General features: G+C 43.2%; 2 protein-coding genes across 4 annotated transcripts in view; one reads left to right on the top strand and one right to left on the bottom strand.

Moving 5' to 3' along the window:
• Positions 1-26,722, top strand: Gale (UDP-galactose 4'-epimerase). Of its 3 annotated transcripts, XM_053791078.2 has the most exons (10): positions 1-256; positions 11,859-11,943; positions 13,777-14,023; positions 17,153-17,266; positions 17,677-17,856; positions 18,493-18,673; positions 19,953-20,106; positions 22,904-23,034; positions 25,978-26,049; positions 26,214-26,722. In XM_053791078.2, the coding sequence occupies exons 3-9, from the start codon at positions 13,778-13,780 to the stop codon at positions 26,025-26,027; spliced, it is 1,056 nt and encodes a 351-aa protein (XP_053647053.1). In that variant the 5' UTR covers positions 1-256; positions 11,859-11,943; position 13,777; the 3' UTR covers positions 26,028-26,049; positions 26,214-26,722. The 3 variants fall into 3 exon arrangements, with proteins under 3 accessions (XP_053647053.1, XP_053647054.1, XP_053647052.1); XM_053791079.2 differs by lacking the exon at positions 11,859-11,943; XM_053791077.2 differs by lacking the exons at positions 1-256; positions 11,859-11,943 and adding an exon at positions 12,643-12,709.
• Sirt4 (Sirtuin 4) overlaps positions 23,033-27,086 on the bottom strand; it is a 34,814-nt gene continuing 30,760 nt past the window's right edge. Inside the window, exon 6 of the mRNA XM_070097674.1 lies at positions 23,033-23,129. Within this exon, the coding sequence (XP_069953775.1) occupies positions 23,108-23,129 (22 nt within the window). The 3' untranslated portion in view covers positions 23,033-23,107. The remainder of the gene's footprint in view (positions 23,130-27,086) is intronic.

Here is a 27,086-nt window from a genome sequence, read left to right as displayed (position 1 = left end):
ACACATGAGGCTTCTATGCCGTGCACACACAGGCACTGCTCCTCACCAACCTTCCTTTCACTCATCACCATTCGCGTATTCTGGATATGTATATTATATAAATTAGTAATGTAGAGCTCGAGGGAGAAGAATAAAACAGTGATTTTGTAGAATGTGAGAAGAGAGAGTGGAGGATGAGGTGGTTGTGGTGGAGACAGTGCCAGATACTGACACTGGTGGTGGCATAGCTCAGTGTACTAGCTGTTAGAACCAACAGGTAAGTAAACTAGTTGGTTAACTGAACGTAAAGATTATTGGCCATTCAGCGGGTCATTAAGGCTGCATGTCATCTCTTCACCAAAGGTCAAGAATACCCAAATACTTAAAATAGGATTCAAACTCGTGTATGTAACACAAAGACCCCAGTAAATATAAGTCACGGAGTTTTTTTGGGGTTATCTTAGGTAATTTCCACACATTGCTGTACGCAGTACCCTGCGTAAGTTCTCGAGTAAGTTTATTTTTGCCTCGTACATAAAGCTGAGGTGGAATGACAGCTTTTAGCCTGTAAAATTTATGTGTGCAAAAAAATTCTAACTAACCTGGTAGTCAGTACCACAGTAACCTGGTAGTCAGTACCACACTAACCTGGTAGTCAGTACCACGCCTAACCTGCTAGTCAGTACCACACTAACCTGGTAGTCAGTACCACACTAACCTGGTGGTCAATACCACGCCTAACCTGGTAGTACCACACTAACCTAGTAGTCAGTACCACTAACCTGGTAGTCAGTACCACTAACCTGGTAGTCAGTACCACTAACCTGGTAGTCAGTACCACACTAACCTAGTAGTCAGTACCCCTAACCTGGTAGTCAGTACCACTAACCTGGTAGTCAGTACCACTAACCTGGTAGTCAGTACCACACTAACCTGGTGGTCAATACCACGCCTAACCTGGTAGTCAGTACCACACTAACCTGGTAGTCAGTACCACACTAACCTGGTAGTCAGTACCACACTAACCTGGTAGTTAGTACCACACTAACCTGGTGGTCAATACCACGCCTAACCTGGCAGTCAGTACCACACTAACCTGGTAGTCAGTACTACACTAACCTGGTAGTCAGTACCACGCCTAACCTGGTAGTCGGTACCGCACTGACCTGGTAGTCGGTACCACAGTAACCTGGTAGTCAGTACCACACTAACCTGGTAGTCAGTACCACACTAACCTGGTAGTCAGTACCACGCTCTTCAGGTCACTTGTTCTATCTATGCTGGAATATTGCTGCACACTAACAGCACCTTTCAAGGCAGGTGAAATTGCTGACCTAGAAAATGTACAGAGAACCTTCACGGCGCGCATAACGGAGATAAAACACCTCAATTACTGGGAGCGCTTGAGGTTCCTAAACCTGTATTCCCTGGAACGCAGGCGGGAGAGATACATGATTATATACACCGGGAAAATCCTAGAGGGACTAGTACCGAACTTGCACACGAAAATCACTCACTACGAAAGCAAAAGACTTGGCAGACGATGCAACATCCCCCCAATGAAAAGCAGGGGTGTCACTAGCACGTTAAGAGACCATACAATAAGTGTCAGGGGCCCGAGACTGTTCAACTGCCTCCCAGCATACATAAGGGGGATTACCAACAGACCCCTGGCAGTCTTCAAGCTGGCACTGGACAAGCACCTAAAGTCGGTTCCTGACCAGCCGGGCTGTGGCTCGTACGTTGGTTTGCGTGCAGCCAGCAGCAACAGCCTGGTTGATCAGGCTCTGATCCACCAGGAGGCCTGGTCACAGACCGGGCCGCGGGGGCGTTGACCCCCGGAACTCTCTCCAGGTAAAATTCCAGGTAACCTGCTAGTTAGTACCACACTAACCTGGTAGTCAGTACCACACTAACCTGGTAATCAGTACCACGCCTAACCTGCTAGTCAGTACCACACCTAACCTGGTAGTCAGTACCACAGTAACCTGGTAGTCAGTACCACAGTAACCTGGAAGTCAGTACCACAGTAACCTGGTAGTCAGTACCACAGTAACCTGGTAGTCAGTACCACAGCAACCTGGTAGTCAGTACCACACTAACCTGGTAGTCAGTACCACACTAACCTGGTAGTCAGCACCACACTAACCTGGTAGTCAGTACCACACCTAACCTGGTAGTCAGTACCACACCTAACCTGGTAGTCAGTACCACACTAACCTGGTAGTCAGTACCACACCTAACCTGGTACTCAGTACCACACTAACCTGGTAGTCAGTGCCACACTAACCTGGTAGTCAGTACCACACTAACCTGGTAGTCAGTGCCACACTAACCTGGTAGTCAGTACCACACTAACCTGATAGTCAGTACCACACTAACCTAATAGTCAGTACCACACTAACCTGGTAGTCAGTACCACACTAACCTGGTAGTCAGTACCACACTAACCTGGTAGTACCAAATTAACCTGGTAGTCAGTACTACACTAGCCTGGTAGTCAGTACCACACTAACCTGGTAGTCAGTACCACACTAACCTGGTAGTCAGTACCACACTAACCTGGTAGTCAGTACCACACCTAACATGGTAGTCAGTACAACACCTAACATGGTAGTCAGTACTACACCTTACCTGGTAGTCAGTACCACACTTACCTGGTAGTCAGTACCACACCTAACCTGGTATTCAGTACCACACTAACCTGGTAGTCAGTACCACACTAACATGGTAGTCAGTACTACACCTTACCTGGTAGTCAGTACCACACTTACCTGGTAGTCAGTACCACACCTAACCTGGTATTCAGTACCACACTAACCTGGTAGTCAGTACCACACTAACCTGGAAGTCAGTACCACCCTAACCTGGTAGTCAGCACCACACTAACCTGGTAGTCAGTACCACACTAACCTGGTAGTCAGTACGACACTAACCTGGTAGTCAGTACCACACTAACTTGGTAGTCAGTACCACACCTAACCTGGTAGTCAGTACCACACCTAACCTGATAGTACCATACCTACCCTGGTAGTCAGTACCACACTAACCTGGTAGTCAGTACCATACCTAACCTGGTAGTCAGTACCACACTAACCTGGTAGTCAGTACCATACCTAACCTGGTAGTCAGTACCACACTAACCTGGTAGTCATTACCATACCTAACCTGATAGTCAGTACCACACTAACCTGGTAGTCAGTACCATACCTAACCTGGTAGTCAGTACCACACTAACCTGGTAGTCAGTACCATACCTAACCTGGTAGTCAGTACCACACTAACCTGGTAGTCAGTACCATACTAACCTGGTAGTCAGTACCACACTAACCTGGTAGTCAGTACCACACTAACGTGGTAGTCAGTACCACACTAACCTGGTAGTCAGTACCACACTAACCTGGTAGTCAGTACCACACTAACCTGGTAGTCAGTACCACACTAACCTGGTAGTCAGTACCACACTAACCTGGTAGTCAGTACCACACTAACCTGGTAGTCAGTACACACTAACCTAGTACCACACTAACCTGGTAGTCAGTACCATACTAACCTGGTAGTCAGTACCACACTAACCTGATAGTCAGTACCACACTAACCTGGTAGTCAGTAACACACTAACCTGGTAGTCAGTACCACACTAACCTGGTAGTCAGTACCACACTAACCTGGTAGTCAGTACCACACTAACCTGGTAGTCAGTACCATACTAACCTGGTAGTCAGTACCACATTAACCTGGTAGTCAGTACCATACTAACCTGGTAGTCAGTACCACACTAACCTGGTAGTCAGTACCATACTAACCTGGTAGTCAGTACCACATTAACCTGGTAGTCAGTACCATACTAACCTGGTAGTCAGTACCACACTAACCTGGTAGTCAGTACCATACTAACCTGGTAGTCAGTACCACACTAACCTGGTAGTCAGTACCATACTAACCCGGTAGTCAGTACCACACTAACCTGGTAGTCAATACCACACTAACCTGGTAGTCAGTACCACACTAACCTGGTAGTCAGTACCACACTAACCTGGTAGTCAGTACCACACTAACCTGGTAGTCAGTACCACACTAACCTGGTAGTCAGTACCATACTAACCTGGTAGTCAGTACCACACTAACCTGGTACCACACTAACCTGGTAGTCAGTACCATACTAACCTGGTAGTCAGTACCACATTAACCTGGTAGTCAGTACCATACTAACCTGGTAGTCAGTACCACACTAACCTGGTAGTCAGTACCATACTAACCTGGTAGTCAGTACCACACTAACCTGGTAGTCAGTACCACACTAACCTGGTAGTCAGTACCACACTAACCTGGTAGTCAGTACCATACCTAACCTGGTAGTCAGTACCACACTAACCTGGTAGTCAGTACCATACTAACCTGGTAGTCAGTACCACACTAACCTGGTAGTCAGTACCACACTAACCTGGTAGTCAGTACCACACTAACCTGGTAGTCAGTACCACACTAACCTGGTAGTCAGTACCACACTAACCTGGTAGTCAGTACCACACTAACCTGGTAGTCAGTACCACACTAACCTGGTAGTCAGTACCACACTAACCTGGTAGTCAGTACCACACTAACCTGGTAGTCAGTACCATACTAACCTGGTAGTCAGTACCACACTTACCTGGTAGTACCACACTAACCTGGTAGTCAGTACCACACTAACCTGGTAGTCAGTACCACACTAACCTGGTAGTCAGTACCACACTAACCTGGTAGTCAGTACCATACCTAACCTGGTAGTCAGTACCACACTAACCTGGTAGTCAGTACCATACTAACCTGGTAGTCAGTACCACACTAACCTGGTAGTCAGTACCACACTAACCTGGTAGTCAGTACCATACCTAACCTGGTAGTCAGTACCACACTAACCTGGTAGTCAGTACCACACTAACCTGGTAGTCAGTACCATACCTAACCTGGTAGTCAGTACCACACTAACCTGGTAGTCAGTACCACACTAACCTGGTAGTCAGTACCACACTAACCTGGTAGTCAGCACCACACTAACCTGGTAGTCAGTACCACACCTAACCTGGTAGTCAGTACCACACCTAACCTGGAAGTCAGTACCACACCTAACCTGGTAGTCAGTACCACACTAACCTGGTAGTCAGTACCACACTAACCTGGTAGTCAGTACCACACTAACCTGGTAGTCAGTACCACACTAACCTGGTAGTCAGTACCACACTAACCTGGTAGTCAGTACCACACTAACCTGGTAGTACCACAGTAACCTGGTAGTACCACAGTAACCTGGTAGTACCACAGTAACCTGGTAGTACCACACTAACCTGGTAGTACCACAGTAACCTGGTAGTACCACAGTAACCTGGTAGTACCACAGTAACCTGGTAGTACCACAGTAACCTGGTAGTACCACAGTAACCTGGCAGTACCACTAACCTGGCAGTACCACAGTAACCTGGTAGTCAGTACCACAGTAACCTGGTAGTACCACAGTAACCTGGTAGTACCACAGTAACCTGGTAGTACCACAGTAACCTGGTAGTACCACAGTAACCTGGTAGTACCACAGTAACCTGGTAGTACCAGTAACCTGGTAGTACCACAGTAACCTGGTAGTACCACAGTAACCTGGTAGTACCAGTAACCTGGTAGTACCACAGTAACCTGGTAGTACCAGTAACCTGGTAGTACCAGTAACCTGGTAGTACCACAGTAACCTGGTAGTACCAGTAACCTGGTAGTACCAGTAACCTGGTAGTACCAGTATCCTGGTAGTACCAGTAACCTGGTAGTACCAGTACCCTGGTAGTATCCTGGTAGTACCACAGTAACCTGCTAGTAGTACCACACCCCTGCTTTTATTGCTTTAATGTTGCATCGCCTGCCGAGTCTTTTGCTTTCGTAGGGAGTTATTTTCGTGTGGAAGTTTGGTACTAATCCCTCTAGGATTTTCCAAGTGTATATTATCATGTATCTCTCCCGACTGCGTTCTTTGGAGTACAGATTGAAGAACTTTAAGCGTTGCCAGTAATTGAGGCGTTTTATCACGGTTATGCGCGCCGTGAAGGTTCTCTGTACATTTTCTAGGTCAGCAATTTCACCTGCCTTGAAAGGTGCTGTTAGTGTGCAGGAATATTCCAGCCTAGATAGATCAAGTTACCTGAAGAGTGTCATCATGAGCTTGGCATCTCTGGTTTTGAAGGTTCTCTTTATCCATCCTGTCATTTTTCTAGCAGATGCGATTGATACAGTGTGTGTGTACTCACCTCTTTGTGGTTGCAGGGGTTGAGTCACAGCTCCTGGCCCCGCCTCTTCACTGATTGCTACTAGGTCCTCTCTCTCCCTGCTCCATGAGCTTTATCATACCTCGCCTTAAAACTATGTATGGTTCCTGCCTCCACTACATCACTTTCTAGGCTATTCCACGGCTTGACTACTCTATGACTGAATAAATACTTCCTAACATCCCTTTGATTCATCTGAGTCTTCAACTTCCAATTGTGACCTCTTGTGTCTGTGTCCCTTCTCTGGAACATCCCGTCTTTGTCCACCTCGTCTATTCCGTGCAGTATTTTATATGTCGTTATCATGTCTCCCCTGACCCTCCTTGCCTCCAGTGTCGTCAGGCCGATTTCCCTCAACCTTTCTTCGTAGGACAATCCCCGTAGCTCTGGGACTAGTCTTGTTGCAAACCTTTGCACTTTCTCTAATTTCTTGACGTGCTTGACTAGGTGTGGATTCCAAACTGGTGCTGCATACTCCAGTATGGGCCTGACGTAAATGGTATACAGAGTCTTAAACGAATCCTTACTGAGGTATCGGAACGCTATCCGCAGGTTTGCCAGGCGCCCGTATGCTGCAGCAGTTATCTGATTGATGTGTGTACTCACCTAATTGTACTCACCTAATTGTAGTTGCAGGGGTCGAGACTCAGCTCCTGGCCCCGCCTCTTCACTGATCGCTACTGGATCCTCTCTCTCTCTGCTTCCTGAGCTTTGTCATACCTCTTCTTAAAACTATGTATGGTTCCTGCCTCCACTACTTCACTTGCTAGGCTATTCCACTTGCTGACAACTCTATGACTGAAGAAATACTTCCTAACGTCCCTGTGACTCGTCTGAGTCTTCAGCTTCCAGTTGTGACCCCTTGTCCCTGTGTCCCCTCTCTGGAACATCCTATCTCTGTCCACCTTGTCTATTCCCCGCAGTATCTTGTATGTCGTTATCATGTCTCCCCTGACCCTTCTGTCCTCCAGTGTCGTCAGTCCGATTTCCCTTAACCTTTCCTCGTACGACATTCCGTTGAGCTCTGGGACTAGCCTTGTTGCAAACTTTTGTACTTTCTCTAACTTCTTGACGTGCTTGACCAGGTGTGGGTTCCAGACTGGATGGGTATGGGGTGCATAATAAACATATTAAACTAACTGCTGCGTACTCCAGTATGGGCCTAACATACACAGTGTACAGTGTCTTGAACGAGTCCTTATTAAGGTATCGGAACGCTATTCTCAGGTTTGCCAGGCGCCCGTATGCTGCAGCGGTTATTTGGTTGATGTGTGCCTCCAGTGATGTGCTCGGTGTTATGGTCACCCCAAGGTCTTTCTCCCTGAGTGAGGTCTGTAGTCTTTGTCCACCTAGCCTATACTCTGTCTGCGGTCTTCTTTGCCCCTCCCCAATCTTCATGACTTTGCATTTGGCTGGATTGAATTCGAGAAGCCAGTTACTGGACCACATGTCCAGCCTCTCCAGGTCTCTCTGCAGTCCTGCCTCATCCTCGTCCGATTTAATTCTTCTCATCAACTTCACGTCATCTGCGAACATGGACACTTCAGAGTCTATTCCTTCCATCATGTCGTTCACATATATCAAAAATAGCACTGGTCCTAGAACTGACCCCTGTGGGACCCCGCTCGTAACAGGCGCCCACTGTGATACCTCTTCACGTACCATGACTCGTTGCTGCCTCCCTGTCAGGTATTCCCTTATCCATTGCAGTGCCCTTCCTTTTACGTGTGCCTGATCCTCCAGCTTCTGCACTAATCTCTTGTGGGGAACTGTGTCAAAGGCCTTCCTGCAGTCTAGGAAAACGCAATCTACCCAACCCTCTCTCTCGTGTCTTACTTCTGTTACCTTGTCATAAAACTCCAGGAGGTTTGTGATACAAGATTTGCCTTCCATGAACCCATGCTGGTTTTCATTTATAATCTTGTTCCTTTCCAGGTGTTCGACTACTCTCCTCCTGATAATCTTCTCCATGACTTTGCACACAATACATGTCAGAGACACAGGTCTGTAGTTTAGTGCCTCGTTTCTGTTTCCTTTCTTAAATATGGGGACTACATTAGCTGTCTTCCATTTCTCAGGTAGTTGCCCAGTTTCAAGGGATGTGTTGAAGATTGTGGTTAGAGGCACACACAGCATCTCTGCTCCTTCTCTAAGGACCCATGGGGAGATGTTGTCCGGTCCCATCGCCTTTGAGGTGTCAAGGTCATTTAAGAGCTTCTTCACCTCCTCCTCAGTTGTTCGTATGTCATCCAACACTTGTTGGTATATTCCCTCTTGATGTTCCCTTCTGTGCTGTCTTCCCACAGCCCTTCCTGTCTCTACTGTAAAAACTTCCTTAAATCTCCTGTTCAGCTCCTCACATACCTCCTGATCATTTCTTGTGAGTTCTCCACCTTCTGTGTGTGTGTGTGTGTGTGTGTGTGTGTGTACTCACCTATTTGTGGTTGCAGGGGTCGATTCACAGCTCCTGGCCCCGCCTCTTCGCTGATTGCTACTAGGTCCTCTCTCTCCCTGCCCCATGAGCTCTATCATACCTCGCCTTAAAACTATGTATGGTTCCTGCCTCCACTACATCACTTTCTAGGCTATTCCAAGGCCTGACTACTCTATGACTGAAGAAATACTTCCTAACATCCCTTTGATTCATCTGAGTCTTCAACTTCCAATTGTGACCTTTTGTGTCTGTGTCCCATCTCTGGAACATCCCGTCTTTGTCCACCTCGTCTATTCCGCGCAGTATTTTATATGTCGTTATCATGTCTCCCCTGACCCTCCTGTCCTCCAGTGTCGTCAGGCCGATTTCCCTCAACCTTTCTTCATAGGACAATCCCCGTAGCTCTGGGACTAGTCTTGTTGCAAACCTTTGCACTTTCTCTAATTTCTTGACGTGCTTGACTAGGTGTGGATTCCAAACTGGTGCTGCATACTCCAGTATGGGCCTGACGTAGATGGTATACAGAGTCTTAAACGAATCCTTACTGAGGTATCGGAACGCTATCCATAGGTTTGCCAGGCGCCCGTATGCTGCAGCAGTTATCTGATTGATGTGCACCTCAGGAGATATGCTCGGTGTTATACTCACCCCCAGATCTTTTTCCTTGAGTGAGGTTTGCAGTCTTTGGCCATCTAAACTATATTGTGTGTGCGGTCTTCTTTGCCCTTCCCCAATCTTCATGACTTTGCATTTGGCAGGGTTAAATTCAAGGAGCCAGTTGCTGGACCAGGCTTGTAGCCTGTCCAGGTCTCTTTGTAGTCCTGCCTGATCCTCGTCCGATTTGATTCTTCTCATTAACTTCACATCATCTGCAAACAAGGACACTTCTGAGTCTATCCCTTCCGTTATGTCGTTCACATATACCAAGAACAGCACAGGTCCTAGGACTGACCCCTGTGGAACCCCGCTTGTCACAGGCGCCCACTCTGACACCTCGTCGCGTACCATGACTCGTTGTTGCCTCCCTGTCAGATATTCTCTGATAAGATAAGATAAGATTTCGTTCGGATTTTTAACCCCGGAGGGTTAGCCACCCAGGATAACCCAAGAAAGTCAGTGCGTCATCGAGGACTGTCTAACTTATTTCCATTGGGGTCCTTAATCTTGTCCCCCAGGATGCGACCCACACCAGTCGACTAACACCCAGGTACCTATTTGCTGCTAGGTGAACAGGACAACAGGTGTAAGGAAACGTGTCGAAATGTTTCCACCCGCCGGGAATCGAACCCGGGCCCTCCGTGTGTGAAGCGGGAGCTTTAGCCACCAGGCCACCGGGCCACCTTTGTTCCATTGCAGTGCCTTTCCTGTTATGTGTGCCTGGTCCTCTAGCTTTTGCAGTAACCTCTTGTGAGGAACTGTGTCGAAGGCCTTCTTGCAGTCCAAAAATATGCAGTCGATCCACCCGTCTCTCTCTTGTCTTCTGTCACCTTGTCATAAAACTCTAGTAGGTTTGTGACACAGGATTTTCCTTCCCTGAAACCGTGCTGGTTGTCAATTATACACTTGTTTCTTTCCAGGTGCCCCACCACTCTCCTCCTGATGATCTTCTCCATGACCTTGCGTACTATACACGTTAGTGATACAGGTCTGTAGTTTAGTGCCTCATGTCTGTCTCCCTTTTTAAAAATTTGGACTACATTTGCCATTTTCCATACCTCAGGGAGTTGCCCAGTTTCAAATGATGTGTTGAAGATCTTTGTTAATGGCTCACACAATATCTCTGCTCCCTCTTTAAGGACCCACGGAGAGATGTTGTCTGGTCCCACCGCCTTTGAGGTGTGTGTGTGTGTGTGTTATAACTGATGTAGTTATGCGTGCAACAGTGTAACAGTTATGGGGAAGGGGTGACGGTGATTCCACATACTATTTTTAATACGCGTACTTAACAGGGACACGCATTTAGAACACCTGTAAACTATGGGCGTTTACAGCTTTGTGCCCACGAATGCGGTGTAGAGATGGAGATAATACAGCCTAATGGAGCCGGGAGATAGTGAGGATGGGTGTAACCCTTCCTTATCTTCTCTCTCCACTTGTCTATATAGCGAGTCATCATTGTCTTTTTTAACATAAACATTTAAACAAAATCAGTGAGATATGCACATTAGATGCTTTTCATTATGCGATAATGTCAATTTGTTTAATATCTTTATTATGTACCCCATTCTCATACTGTGGGCCGTAGTGTAAAGATTAGAACATGATTATCTATCTGGTAGAGTCTGGATCCCACTGTTACAGAAGTAATGCATTATTTATATTTTTTACAATCTGGTACATATACCTAATCAGGAACAAAAACATTATGGTATATGTGGGTTTGAATTATTTATATTACCTCCTCTTTCTTTTTAGTAAGGTATGGTGTGAGGTGCTGGTTTTACTAAAGCTACTGATGAAAATGTGACCTTATTTGCACTAAATATTGTTTATGGGTTTAGGACTGTGAAATAAGACACATATTTAGTGTTAGGATATTTTAATGAGGAAACGTTTCGCCACGAATGGCTTAATCTGTGCTGTGTCTTGTTTCACACTTGTCTGTGTCTTATCCAGGTATATAATCTTGTATTGTTCAAGAAGATTACTTGGTTACATTGTTCCTTTGATTACTACAGTTCCACAAGAGCTTCACCTGTGCGTCATCTTCAGGATATAATCTTAAACTTACTGCCTCTGATCGCCTGATAATGAATGAGAGTTAATATGCTGTTGTAGGCCTCTTACTAAAGCCAAAATAAGGGAAGGACGCTAGTATAAATAGGCCTTACTGCTCAGCCCTGGGTTATCCTCTCTTACGAGATAGGTTTCTTGATGCTGGTGAGGGGCTCTTGATACAAGGAATTGGACCTGTCCTCCCCTTCCTAGGATCAAACCTAATTGTCTCCAGTTTCCCCGGATTCTGTATGACCCCTACGGGTGTAGCGTTTCCCTCAAAATATGATAATTTAGTTATTCCTAAATCACCCTCCGGGGTTAAGCTAAGAAGTCTTCTGGTAGAAGGGTCAGTTGCATATACTGAGCATCTGAACCACATTGTGGGTAAACAATTTTACTTTAATCCAAAACGTAAATTCAGATAACATTTTTTTTAACAGACAAGCTGGTTCAGGGAAACTCCTCTGTCGAAAATAGTTGAGAGGCTGAGTAGAAACATGACTTACCCCTGCAAAACACAACTAGGTGAGTACACACTTTCCTAGTATATGGCTCTGGTATTATTCACTGAGATCTTTGCTTAATTTTAATGCCTAAAACTAATCTTTAAATTTCTTCAAATATGTACTCTGAGGAATGTCTAAAGGACATGTCCACTATGTTGTACACGTACTTCAAAACAAGGATAGATCCTTTACCAGGGGATCAATAAGAACAAGAGAGCTTGATTGGAAATTACACACCTAGGAAGTAATTCTTGACCATAAAAGTGGTAAAGAATTGAAACACACTGGATAATGACACAGAGGAAGAGGGCTCTATGCAGAGGTTCATGAATAGGTATGACAGAGCATAGTCACCTCAGTTGAGAGACAAGATCAAGAAACCCAGATTCACCAATCTTAAATTATCACTCTCATCGCTGTGACTCAGATGAGTCACAGGGATGTTAGGAAGTATTTCTTCACTCATAGTTGCCAGGAAGTGGAACAGTCTGGAGAGTGAGGTAGTGGAGGCAGGATCAATACATAGCTTTAAGAAGAGATACGATAAAGCTCGTGGAGCAGGAGTGTGGACCTAGTAGCGACCGGCCAGCAAAGAGGCGAGGGGCCAGGAGCTGTGACTCGACCTCTGCAACCACAAATAAGTGAGTACATATACAAACACACGCAAGCAAGCACGGAGAGACAAGCACTTCGATTATCTTGTGTCAGCATTCTGATAAAGCAATCGGTAGCGCCCTCGATGGACCCAGTCAGTGTCCTCTCATCAGGTACAGTGTTGAGACCAGGTATACAAGTGTCCAACTTTTTGTTGTGTGTGTGTACTCACCTAATTGTGGTTGCAGGGGTCGATTCATAGCTCCTGGCCCCCGCTTCTTTATTGGTCGCTACTAGGTCCTCGCTCCCCCTGCTCCATGAGCTTTATCATACCTAATCTTAAAACTATGTATGGATCCTGCCTCCACTACGTCACTTTACAGACTGTTCCATTTTCTGACAACTCTATGGCTGAAAAAATACTTTATAACATTCCTGTGACTCATCTGAGTTTTCAACTTCCAACTGTGACCCCTTGTTGCTGTGTCCCATCTCAGGAACATCCTGTCCCTGTCTACCTTGTCAGTTCCTCTCAGTATTTTATATGCCCTTATCATGTCCTTATTATCCCTCATGTCAGCCGTTGTCGTCAAGGTTGAATTCCCTTAACCTCTCCTCGTAGGGTATACCCCGTAGCTCCAGGACCAGTCTTGTTCCAAACCTTTGCATTTTCTTGAATTTCTTAACATGCTTCCCCTCAAGGAAGGTTCCTTGATGCTGGTGAGGGACTCTTAATCTAGGGAATTGGATCTGTGCTCCAGTTTCCTAAACTGAGCCTGAATGCCTTCCATCCCCCCCACATGCTCTGTATAGTCCTACGGGTTTAGTGCTCCCCCATGATTATAATAAAAATCTTAACGTACATCATGTACAAAGTGTGTGTGTGTGTGTGTGTGTGTGAGAGAGAGAGAGAGAGAGAGAGAGAGAGAAATAAATGCATTTTGCTTCTGTCTTTGGAATTAGTCATGAAAACTCAACTAACTTTGGCACAAAGGTTACTTCCAATAAAATTTTGACTTCTTAGAGTTCAGTAACTTTCTTCTTGCACATTAATGGACTTTTTTTACACTGCCAAAACATTTCTTATTCACATAGGACACAAGTGCCATAATATTTTCTCATGTATATATTTTTAAATTTCAGGTGCTGAACAAGCATAGCTCATGGCTCAAGGAATGGTTGGGACTCGACCTTCCATATGTTAAATGCTTCCAGATTTATGAGTCAGGATGTTAATAGCATTGCTTTCTGTGTCCAGGATGGGCTTGTTGGTGCTGGTGACAGGTGGAGCCGGGTTCGTAGGGTCGCACACACTGGTTGAACTGCTAGAGGCTGGTCACAGAGTGGTGGTTGTGGACAACTGTTGCAACAGTGCCAGAGGGCAAGAGGCTGGACAGCTACCTCCTGCCCTGGCAAGGGTGTGCACCATCACCGGCAAGACCATCACTGCCTTCCATATGGTATCTCTCCTCGACCGTGATGCCCTTGCTCAAGTCTTTGCACAGGTGAATCCCTTTGATCTAAGTAAAGATCTAAAACTTTTAGTAACCTATTTGTATTAGTAATCTTTATATATGCTTAGTAACTTGTTTCATTGTTTAGTACCAGAGTGGGTAGTGTGCTCAGTTCATACCCGAGATAATGTGGGATTGAACCCCACTTCAAGGCAGGATGTCTGCTAACATCTGCTCATGTTACCCAGCAGTAAATAAATACAGTACCTGGAAGTAAGCTGACTGATTGGAGTTCCATCCTAGAAAAGGACCTTAAAAGGAACCCAAGGATAACTCCATAAAGCCATATTTACTGGCTTTATGAAGTTAACCTTGGTTACTAACCTTTTGGATTCATAATCCAAAGTCTTTTCCTCAATTTAGAAATGTTACACTATATAAGACTCACTTTGGAAACCTGCTTTGATGTTCAGGAGCCTCTTTTAGTATTAAGGAATCTGTTTTAGTATATTAAGAACCTTTTTCATTGTTCACTGACCTGTTTCATTGTTTAAACATCACATTATGTATCCCTTCCTTAAGAATGTGATAGGGAGATCACAAAAGTGCTTGAGATTTAATTATCTTTCACTGTAGTTAAATTGCATATTAGGATATCACTTGTTCCTTATGATCTGCAGCTCTAGTTGCAAATCTCTCAAGAGATGTTCCTTGATGGCAAGATCCTGCTCCAAGGAATGGGACATGATCTCTCCTTCCTGGAATCAGAATTGAATGCCTCCCAACCTCCAGGTGCTATATGATTCCTACAGGTGTAATTCTTCCCTATGAATGTGATAATAATCTGGTTGCAGAGATGACATAATATTAATAATGCATCAAGAACTGCAAGAAGCCCCTATCATGTGCTTTTAACATCCTATAGAGAGGGAGCATGGACATGGGTCATCCCACAGCTGCTAAAAACAACAGACATAGCCCCACCCCACAAAGGGGGCAGTAAAGCAATAGCAAAGAACTACAGACCAATAGCGTTAACGTCCTATATCGTAAAAATCTTTGAAAGGGTTCTAAGAAGCAAGATCACCACCCATCTATACACTCATCAATTACACAATCCAGGGCAACATAGGTTTAGAGCAGGTCACTTCTGTCTGTCCCAACTACTGGACCACTATGACAAGGTCCTGGATGCTCTAGAAGACAGACAAAATGCAGATATATACACAGACTTTGCAAAAGCCTTTGACAAGTGTGACCATGGTGTAATAGTGCTCAAAATGCGTGATAAAGGAATAACAGGAAAAGTTGGTAGATGGATCTATAATTTCCTAAGAAATAGAACACAAAGAGTAAAAGTAAACAGAGTAAAGTCTGAGGCAGCTATGGTGAAAGGCTCTGTTCCACAAGGCACAAATTATTATAATCAAAAAGAAGCCACAAGTCACAGCACTCACTCCCATCCTGTTCCTCATCCTCAAATCTGACATAGACAGGGATGTAAGCCACAGCACCGTGTCTTCCTTTGCAGATGACACCCAAATTTGCATGACAGTGTCCTCCATTGAAGACACCGCAAAACTCCAGGCGGACATCAACCAAGTCTAAATTTAAATGGGCCACAGAAAACAATATGAAGTTCAATGATGAGAAATTTCAATTACTCCAATATGGAAAAACGTGAGGAAATTAAAACTATATCGGATTATAAAACAAATTCCAACCACACAATACAGCGAAAAACTAATGTAAAAGACCTGGGAGTGATCATGTCAGAGGATCTCACCTTCAAAGACCATAACAGTGTATCAATTGCATCTGCTAGAAAAATGACAGGATGAATATTGAGAACCTTCAAAACTAGGGATGCCATGCCCATGATGACACTCTTCAGGTCACTTGTTCTGTCTAAGCTGGAATATTGCTGCACACTAACAGCTCCTTTCAAGACAGGTGAAACTGCTAACCTAGAAAATGTACAGAGAACCTTCATGGCACACATAACTGCGATAAAACACCTAAATTACTGGGAATGCTTGAAGTTCCTCAACCTGTACTCCCTAGAATGCAGGTGGGAGAGATACATGATTATATACACTTGGAAAATCTTAGAGGGATTAGTACCAAACTTGTACATGAAAATCACTCCCTATGAAAGCAAAAGACTAGGCAGGCAATGCAACATTCCAGCAATGTAAAGCAGGGGTGTCACTAGCACAATAAGAGACAACACATTAAGTGTTCAGTTGCCTCCAGCATACATAAGGGGGATTACCAATAGACCCCTGGCTATTTTCAAGAAGGCACTGGACAGGCACCTGAAGTCAGTACCTGACCAGCTGGGCTGTGGTTCATACACCAGGTTGTGTGTGGCCAACAGCAACAGCCTAGTTGATCAGGCCCTGAGCCACCATGAGACCTGGTCACAGACTGGCCTGCAGGGGTGTTGACCCCCAAAACCCTCTCCAGGTATACTCCAGTTCTAAACCTAGAAGTGTCTTACAACACTGCAGGAATGACTTGAACCCATATCATCTGTCTTTCCTAGAGAAACATACAGTATGGTACTCAGCCACCAGGTCACAATATCCTTACAAGTTTGAGTGTGTTAGGAGGTTTTTATACTCTTACAGTGATACAAAGCTGGATACTCTCAGACACTTCGGTTATTGGCATACTTATGTACACAGTGCATAACATTAAAATCTCAATCTCTCTCTCTCTCTCTCCAGCATGCTATGGCTCTATCTTTAGAAATTATGTTTAACACTTGTAAAATGCCCAGGCAAGCTCCCAGCAAACTCAAAATTAAAAGGATATTATGCCTGTCATGGCCTAGTGGCTAAATGAGTACTGTACCATATACATTTCTCAGGTGAGGGGGACAGAGGACAGGAATTAGACTCATCTCCACATCAATTTAAGCAAAATTTACTAAAATGTAAATTTTAGGTATATCCTTCACCTTTTTCCTTGGGGAGAGGAGGTATATCTTTAGGTTGTCCATCTGTTTCTTGCTCTACTTCTCCTTTATTCTCCTTCCCTTCCCTTTCTTCTTCTCCTTCAGTCTTCCTCCCTCTTCCCTCACTCTCCATTTTCTACCCCTCACAGTTATCTCTCCTTTCTCATTTCCCCCCCTCACTCCATTTTTCCTCTCTCATTCTCCTTTACTCTCTCCAGCATAAGATTGATGTGGTGATACACTTCGCTGCACTGAAGGCTGTGGGAGAGTCTGTAGAGAAGCCGCTGGCCTATTACTCCAACAACGTCACTGGTACTCTCACCCTTCTAGAGGTTAGTCTAGCTCTAGTAGGTCACAAAAGTAAATATTCATTTATCTTGAAGAATATAATGGTATTCTTGTTTGCCCCCTTTGTTAGTTCTAAATATGTATAACTTATTCACTTGATATAATTTAGAGTAAAGCAAATATAATTCCAAAATTTTAAACAAATCTTATGAAAATAGCTGAGTGAAAAACTTCAAGGCATAATCAAACCAGTTTTCTGCATGTCCTTTTATTATGCTACTTCCCGTACATCATCATGATCCCCATAACAACAAAACTAGCACCACAGAATCACTGCCGCCACCCACTAGACTGAACTACCCTCACAACAGTTTTACTACCACTATAGCAGGCCCCAGACCCATTACCCCCTTCCCCAAGTGACTGCCTCCCTGAGTTTTCACTTCCCAAACAGGTAATGAATGAGGCTGGTGTAAAGAGGTTAGTGTACTCCTCTTCAGCCACAGTATATGGGGTGCCCCAGTACCTACCCACAGATGAGCAGCATCCCACAGGTGTGGGTATCACCAACCCCTATGGTCACACCAAGCATATCTGTGAACAGATCCTCAGGGACTTGGCTGCCACAGATAAGGTATATACTCTTTATACGTATTTTTTTCTTTACACAGCTCAGTTTACATATTATTGTTTCTTTTATCCTATCTCATTTCAAAGCTCAGATCTATTAAAGGTAAACTACCACAAGAGTTGGCTAGCAAACTGGTACCTATTTACTACTAGATGAATAAAGGTAACAGGTGAAAAGAGTGAAGAACAGACATGTTTCAGACCAGATTTTTATTGGAACAACATTTTGCTCTGTATAGAACTTTTATCATTCTGTTGATGACTTGATAAACTCTACAGAGTGAAATGTTGTCCCAACAAAAGCTTATTTTGCAACCTGTGTTTTTTCTTCACTGTTGGTAGCAGTACACCAGTTGATCCAGATGTAAGGTGACTTGCCCAATCTTTTCCAACTGTCCCTGGGTGAAACTTGCCCAGTTGTAAGCTGAAGGTGTTACTGCTGTTATTGGAATGTTGATGGGCGTTACTGAAGTTATGTTGACTTATAAGTGTTTTAAAGAATGTTCTGGGATTCAGAAGTAAAAGTGGTTGTTAATGTTATTGAATTCCAGATAGCATCAGCTGGTACTAAGATGATCTGGAACACTATTTGAATGGTAGGTGGTGCCCCTCACTGTTACTGAGTTACTTAACATTACAGGAGTGGCGAGTGGTGCTCCTTCGCTACTTTAACCCAGTTGGTGCCCATGAGTCTGGCATGATCGGGGAGGACCCGAAAGGGACGCCCAACAACCTTCTGCCTTATATTGCTCAGGTCGCCGTTGGGAAACTCGATGAACTACTTGTCTATGGAGGCGACTACAACACACCTGATGGTACAGGTATGTTATGAACATGGTAGTATGCAAGTACCATACATACACACATGCTTGGTACAAATATCAATGAATTAGTGAAAATAAACTTTATTTACATAGAAAGATTACAAATAAAGGGAATGGAGTACAAGCTAATTGAAAAGCCACTGATTATGCAAAGCATTTTGGGCATTTTTAACTTTGACTTGTCATTAGGGCTTGAAATTAAAAAAATAAACTATGTAGAGGTAAGACTTTGATCGCTTGAATACTGAGTGTGATAAACTATTTGTGTGTGATAAGTTTGGTTGAATTAATTATTGGTGGCCAAACAAGATGATGACAATAGTACATGAGCATGGATGCTAATTAGCTTTGGTAAACAGGTCACACTAGGTATTATAGACATTAATTATTTACAGTCTTTCAATGGAAAAACCACATGAGGTTTGGAAGGCATTTTTTAAACAAGAGTTTTGAGGCAATTGACGGAGAGAGGGAACTTTTTTTTACATCTTCAGGTAGTGATTTTCATGCTTTAGGGCCTTCACTTTACATGGAATTGCTAAACGGGTTAAGTTGAGCATATGGTATGTCAGAGAGATATTTGTTTTTTGTGTTGTGTCTGTGTGTCCTGTTGCAGCTCTCCCAGAAGTCTGAACACTAGCTGGGTCAGTGTTTAAACTGAGTGTTTTGTGTCCATGTTAAACAAACTAGTAAGTGCAGATATTTTGTATGCTGAGCAGATTTAAACTTTGCAATAAGGGGCAGGGGGTTGGAATGAGTGTTGTCTACAACCTGATTAAATGATCATTCTAACAGCTGATATCTGTTGAGTAAAAATAGGTTTAAGGTAATTTGCTGTGTAAAATTCCAGTTCACAAACACTCAGATGGTAAAGTTATACCAAAACTCATATCCCAGTATATTTTTTTTTGTCATGGGGATGTGCTAAATCTATGAGAATTATTTACAGCTCAGGGAATGGGTGGGGGTGTGGTTATTCTGAGAGAGGAAAGGGTGGGTAGCGCTGATTACAAGGATATGGACCACATCATCATCATTAATATTTGGTACAGGTTATATTTAAGAGGAAGAGCTAATTATAAAATTTGGGGAATGGGAGAAAATTAGGTTTGATCCAAGGGAAGGACAAGTCCCATTCCTTGGATCAAGAACCCCTTTTGAACACTGAGGAATCTCTGTGGAAGGAGATTTGGCATATAATACTTTACTCACTTTGACTAAATTTAACTCAACAGGTGTGATGAACAAATTTAACAAAAACAGGTGTGTTGGGCAGGTGTGCGGGACTACATCCATGTGATGGACCTTGCCAGTGGACATGTAGCTGCCCTGGACAAGCTGAACAGTGAAGACTTCCAGGGTGCTGTTGCCTACAACTTGGGCACTGGAGCTGGTGTCTCGGTGTTAGAGATGATTACGGCATTCACCAGGCAAGCTCCTCTCCTTTACCCCCCTCTCTCTCTCTCTCAAAAATATAGCATTAGTTTTATCTCTATTTTAGAAAAAAAAAAGTTTTCTTGATATTAGGGTGCAAGTTTAGCCTAAATGACCCATGTGGAATTGATCATCTTTAACCCTAACAAACTCTTATTTTTATATTGAAAAAGTTGTACATGATTACTGTTGTGGGAAAGCACTAAACCCATAAGGATTACATGATTAGGAATGAATGTTATTATAGCTCTGTGTTTTTTTTTTTTTTCAACAAGTCGGCCGTCTCCCACCGAGGCAGGGTGACCGAAAAAAGAAAGAAAATCCCCAAAAAGAAAATACTTTCATCATCATTCAACACTTTCACCTCACTCACACATAATCACTGTTTTTGCAGAGGTGCTCAGAATACAACAGTTTAGAAGCATATACGTATAAAGATACACAACATATCCCTCCAAACTGCCAATATCCCAAACCCCTCCTTTAAAGTGCAGGCATTGTACTTCCCATTTCCAGGACTCAAGTCCAACTATGTGAAAATAACCGGTTTCCCTGAATCCCTTCACTAAATATTACCCTGCTCACACTCCAACTGATCGTCAGGTCCCAAGTACCATTCACCTCCATTCACTCCTATCTAACACGCTCACGCACACTTGCTGGAAGTCCAAGCCCCTCGCCCATAAAACCTCCTTTACCCCCCTCTCCAACCCTTTCGAGGACGACCCCTACCCCGCCTTCCTTCCCCTATAGATTTATATGCTTTCCATGTAGTAGGTTGGTAGACAGCAACCACCCAGGGAGGTACTACCGTCCTGCCAAATGAGTGTAAAACGAAAGCCTGTAATTGTTTTGCATGATGGTAGGATTGCTGGTGTCTTTTGTCTGTCTCATAAATATGCAAGATTACAGGCATGTCTTGCTACTTCTACTTACACTTAGGTCACACTACACATACATGTACACGTTTATTTATGATAAATTAGACACATGTGCAACTCTTGGGTATCTTTATTGAGGAAACGTTTCGCCACACAGTGGCTTCATCAGTCCATACATAGGAGAAACTTGAAGAACAGGAGGAGAATGAGGTAATCAGTCCCTCAACCTTGAGTCGATGTGTTCAGTCCATCAATCTTGAGTAGAATACGGCAGATGAGCGGAGAAGCAGCTTATAAACCGTATGGCAGGAGAGGGTGCAGCAGTCATAGGTGGTGTCACATTTGTTAAATGTGGAAGTAGGTTGTGCCCAAGAATTAGGCAAGCGAAGAATTCCTAAGTATTAAGATCCCAAGAAGTTGCAGTGTCTGACAGGTTTGTAGATGAATGGTTCAGAGAACCGACATGTTGATAAATTAGACACATGTGCAACTCTTGGGTATCTTTATTGAGGAAACGTTTCTCCTATGTATGGACTGATGAAGCCACTGTGTGGCGAAACATTTCCTCAATAAAGATACCCAAGAGTTGCACATGTGTCTAATTTATCAACATGTCGGTTCTCTGAACCATTCATCTACAAACGTTTATTTATACACACTCGTCTGAGTTTTCTTTGATTTTATCTTAATAGTTCTTGGTCTTATTACTTTTCCTTTTTATATCCATGGGGAAGTGGAATAAGAATCTTTCCTCCGTAAGCCATGCGTGTTGTAAAAGTCAACTAAAATGCCGGGAACAATGGGCTAGTAGCCCCTTTTCCTGTAAAGATTACTAAAAAGAATAAGAAGAAGAAAATTGTCAAAGTGGGAAGCTCTGTGTATCCACATTATTATTATTTGTGGAAGTTAATCTCCATGTCTTGGGTCTTTGTTCAGTAATTAGCCTCTTAAGCTTGCCCCTTGCTCTGTCATGTCTACTGTGAACTTCAAATGTCTCGTCAGCATCCACTATGACCCTAATGTAGTACATATATTCATTAGCCTCACATTGATTCAAGGAAGTGGAGTGTAGCTCTAATTCCTTGAATCAAGGCACATTTCTTGAAGGGTCCTCACACACAAAGGAATTACTTGAGGGCCTCACTTTACAGTGCTTTGCTTTATAGCTTTTTGCTAATGCAGCAGTTTTCAGTTATACCCATTCTTCATTTATTCAGACTTCCTACAACAAACATATTTACCACTCGCTATAAGCTAAGAGTGAAAATATGTTAAGGTAAGAAATGTGTGTACTGTATATGCATTTTTTAGGCCTAGCTCTATTGCTTAATACATGATAATGTAAACATGTTATCAGGTTTTTTTATGTATTTGAAAGGGAAAGAGGCCATGTTTCACTTTACAGTGATTTTCGCTTTACAGTGGTAGCCGGAACTTAACCTGCTGTATAAGCGGGGCCCTCCTGTATTTATGTCCTAAGGCATAATTCAAATCTAATTTTCAGTTGTATTCTCTGTTTCCTCTCCTTTCAAAGTGTCCCTATGTACTTTGTCTTAAAAGCTGTGATCCTCTTGTAAAGCAAGATCAACACTTAGCCAGAGTGATTTGATATCAGGTCATGATTACTGAGCAGAGGATCGAGCCTTAACTATTACTGTACTGTACACTCTCATAGCGTATAAATGGAATGGGGGCAATCAGGTTAGAATCAAGGAAGGGGAGGTCAGGTCTAATTACTCAGATAAAACCCTCTTCCCTGCATCATGACACCTTCCTGAAGGGTTAGTATAGTAAGAGGTCCCTAAATTTTTGGAGTCACACTCTTCAATGTTTCATTAAACAAGGGGTTTTAGGCATTTATAATATTTGCAAGAAAACCCTAAACTAATGTAATGCATTTATAACTTTACAGAGCAAGCCAGAAGAAGATCCCATACCGTGTGGTGGGACGTCGTGAAGGTGATGTGGCCACTATGGTGGGCAGCTGTGTTTTGGCTCAGCAGCAGCTGGGCTGGAGAGCATCACGTGACCTACACCAGATGTGTATGTCTACACACCTGCTGCTGCTTATTGTGTAGTCTTTCCACACCTGTAGTCCCTTCATACCTGCTGCTGCTTAGGTTGTAGTATCTCCACACCTTTTCAAAACATTCTGTTACTATGTATAATCCTGGTCCTTCCAGGGAGATGTTTTGATACTGGTGAAGGGTGCTTACTTGGATTATGCCTGGAGGTTGTTCTGGGGGTCAACGTCCCCACGGCCTGGTCCATGACCAGGCCTCATGGTGGATTAGGGCCTGATCAACCAGGCTGTTTGCAATCCAAAATACGAACCACAGTCCAGACGATCAATACTGACTTTAAGTGCCTGTCCGACTGCCTCTTGAAAGACAGCTAGGGGTCTATTGGTAATCCTTTTTATGTATGCTGGGAGGAAGTTTTACAGTATTGGATCCCTGACACTTATTTTGTTATCTCTTAGTGTACTTGTGGCACCCTTGCTTTTCAATGGGGGGATGTTGCACTGCCTGCTGAGTCTTTTGCTTTCTTAGGGAGTGATTTCTATGTGCAGATTTTGGACTAGTCCCTCTAGGATTTTCTAGGTGTAGATTATGAATCTTTCCTGCATTCCAAGGAGTACAGGTCAAGGGACTTCAAACATTCCCAAAAATTGAGGTGCTTTACTGTACACTTATATGTGCTCCTTTCACGGCAGGCAAAATTGCAGACCAGGAGAATATACAGAGAACTTTCACTGCATGTATAAGTACAATAAAGCACCACAATTACTGGGAACATTTGAATCCCCTGACCTGTACTCTTTAGAATGTAGGCAAGAAAGATGCATCATAATCTACACCTGGAAAATCCTAGAGGGACTAGTCCCAAATCTACGCACAGAAATCGCTCCCTAAGTAAGTAAAAGACTTGGAAGGCAGTGCAACATCTCCCCAATGAAAAGCCACTCATTCAGATATTAACTGCCAAGAATATTTAACTCAGTGTTAATATCTGAATTGAGTGGCACCCCTTCTTTTCATTGGGGATGTTGAACTGTCTGCTAAGTCTTTTGCTTTCTTGGGAAGTGATTTCCATGTGTAGATTTGAGACTAGCCCCTCTTGGATTTCCAGGTGTAGATTATGATGTATCTCACCTGCATTACAAGGAGTACAGGGACTTCAAATGTTCCCCAAAACTGAGGTGCTTTGTACTTATATGCGCTGCACTGTATGACCCTTGTAGGTCTAGCGCTTCTTTTTTTATTATAATAATGAAATTTTTTCTTTTTCGGGCCACCCTGCCTTGGTGGGAATCGGCCAGTGTGATAATAAAATAAAATAATAATGTACGTATACGTGCAGTGAAAGTTCTCTACATTTTCCAGGTCTGCAATTTTAGCCAGCTCCTTTCAAGGCGGGCAAAATTGCAGACTAGAAAAATATATGGAAAACTTTCACTGCATATATAAATACAATAAAGCACCTCAATTACTGGAAACATTTGAAGTCCCCTGACCAGTACTCCTTGGAATGCAGGCAAGAAAGATACATCATAATCTACACTTGGAAAATCCTAGAGGGACTAGTCCAAAATCTACATGTGGAAATCATTCCCTAAGATTGCAAGAGACTCGGCAGGCAGTGTAACCTCCCCAATGAGAAGCAGGGGTGCCACTGAATTCGGATATCAGTTCTGAGTTAAAAAAAAAAAAAAAATTCCTAGCAAAGTGCAACAGGTCATATACTGTATACAGGCATTATACCTAAAAAAAATATCTTTTATATCCTACATGTAAAACTCAGCTTGAGTAAACACTTCATGCAAATTAAAGGATCGAAAACTTGGAACAACGTACCTGACAGATGAACAAAACTTTCTCCCAGTAGCTTCAAAAATAGTTAATAACTTGAAGACAATAGAACTATATAAAAAAGATGAGGTAATCAGTCCCTCAGCCTTGGAGTTGGTGTGAAGAGCACCGTAGTTGTGGAGATTCTGGAGCACAGACAAGGAGGCTGGCGCTTATAAAGGCGTCAGGTGGATAGGGACGGGTAGCAGATGAGGGCATAGTCACTGATAGGCGGGATTCCCCAGTTGAAGTAGGTCATACCCAAGGGATGGGTTAGTGGTAGTAGTAGTAGTAGTTGTAGTAGCCGTGAAGAAGGTTATGTATACAACTTGTCAGACACTGCAACATCATGGAATCTTGGTTCAGAGGGCATCTAAATAACCTTCTTCATGGCTACTACAACTACTACCACCACTAGCCCATCCCTTGGGTATGATCTACTTCTACTGGGGAATCCCACCTACCAGTGACTACATCCTCATCTGCTACCCATCCCTATCCATCTGATGCCTATATATGTGCCAGCCTCCACTACTACAGTGCTCTTCACACCAACTCCAAGACTGAGGGACTGATTGCCTCATCTTTTGTATATAGTTCTACTGTCTTCAAGTTATGTCCTAGAATCTGTATTGATAAAGCCATTGGATGGCAAAACGTCTACAATAAAGATACCCAGATGCTGCACATGTGTCTAGTTTTCATTTTGTTGGTATTGTATACTATTCATGTACAACATTTAATATGTGACAGACCCTCGTGAGTCTAGTGTTTAGTTTTGATTGTAATAATTAATATGTAACAATATGCTAATTATATCTTATACCACTAACTTATTCAATTGCTACCTTCCCTTTATAATCTAAACCATTTATATACAGAAATTGTTTATGCTGAACTCTCATGCAAAACTAAAATTGCAGGTCATAATCCTCATCTAAATATCTGTACTAGTATTCAGTAGTTTTTAAGAACCAGTTTCAGTATGAAATACTTTGCATAACAAGGGGTCTTCCTGTAATCCTAAAGCTAAATCAACACTTGTAGTTCATGGAAATAAAATCTGACTTAATCTGATAGTATAACAAAAATACATCGAAAGTATAAAAGGTGCTAACTCGTTTCTCTCCTCCAGGTGTGGATGCCTGGTGCTGGCAGAGTCAAAACCCTGATGGATATGCATAGCAACACACTAGTGTGTCAGCAGGTGATTTTCAGTGTGTGATCATGAATTTGTGATAACCTACCAGTGTTTGAAGGTACAAGACCACAGCCAGGCTCCTGGCATCAGGTCTCCAGAATTTAATCTGACTTGTTTTGAAGTTTCCCACAGTTGTAGCAATTGTTACCTTCTCTTGTTTACCCTTGCAGGTATTTGGCATCAGGTGTGTGGCAGCAGGGGTGTAGCAGCTGTATCATGGATGTTCAACAGTAATAAGACTTACATTAGAAGCTGTCCAATAATGACTATGATGTAATCAATCAAGGGGCATACCTTGATGGTAATGAAAGTCTATTGATCCTAGGAACTGGAGACATATTCTCCTTCTCTGATCAAACTTGATTACCTATATTTCTATGGGTTTATCACTTTTCTGTGATTACAACAATCTATAAGAACAGTGTTGCAACACTGGCAAGTGTTTTGTGCTGTATTATTATGGTGACAATGTTAAACTCATGAACATCATACCACTGGAGAATGGGAGGTAATCAAATTTGATACAGGGAAGAGGATGATAGCTCTAATTCCTTGGATCAAGAGCTCTTCCCTAGAATGAAGGCACCTTTCTTGAAGAGAGGTGATGGAGAGTCAAGACCAGTGCCTGAAGTGTCATGTTATTAACTTGTTAATACAACTATCAGAGTTTATCAATGAACTGCATTTTTATTTCTGCCTGCACTTTATACATATATACACTTCACTGTATGACCCTTGTGGGTTTAGTGTTTAGTGCCTGGGGAATGGGAGGCATTCAAAGAAAGGAAAGGATAAGACCAGTTCACTGGATCAAGAGCCTTTGAGAGGAAAAGATGCATTTGGTTCTCTCTCCTCAAGGTGAAGCTGGGGAAAGGCTGTTGATCCAAGGAAATGGAGAGATAGCCTTTTTCAGATCAAACCTAATTATCTCCCATTCTCCACGTTTACTGCTTCCCAATAAATGTAGTTAGAGCTAAGGAAGGGGTAGCAATAATGTTGAAGGATCAGTTATGGAAGGAGAAGAGGGAATATAAATGTATAAA

Source organism: Cherax quadricarinatus, chromosome 59 (assembly GCF_038502225.1).
Source record: "Cherax quadricarinatus isolate ZL_2023a chromosome 59, ASM3850222v1, whole genome shotgun sequence".
Lineage (NCBI taxonomy): Eukaryota > Metazoa > Arthropoda > Malacostraca > Decapoda > Parastacidae > Cherax > Cherax quadricarinatus.
The sequence above is the reverse complement of the archived record's forward strand: the minus strand, read 5'-3'. Positions and strand labels throughout refer to the sequence as shown.

What these genes read in the sequence shown, in the direction of transcription:
- Gale (XM_053791079.2), top strand. Translation starts at nt 13,778, where the DNA reads ATGGGCTTGTTGGTGCTGGTGACAGGTGGAGCCGGGTTCGTAGGGTCG. An exon ending in ACTTGGCTGCCACAGATAAG is followed by an intron (nt 17,857 to 18,492) that starts GTATATACTCTT and finishes TTAACATTACAG; the next exon opens with GAGTGGCGAGTGGTGCTCCT. An exon ending in ACGTGACCTACACCAGATGT is followed by an intron (nt 23,035 to 25,977) that starts GTATGTCTACAC and finishes TCTCTCCTCCAG; the next exon opens with GTGTGGATGCCTGGTGCTGG.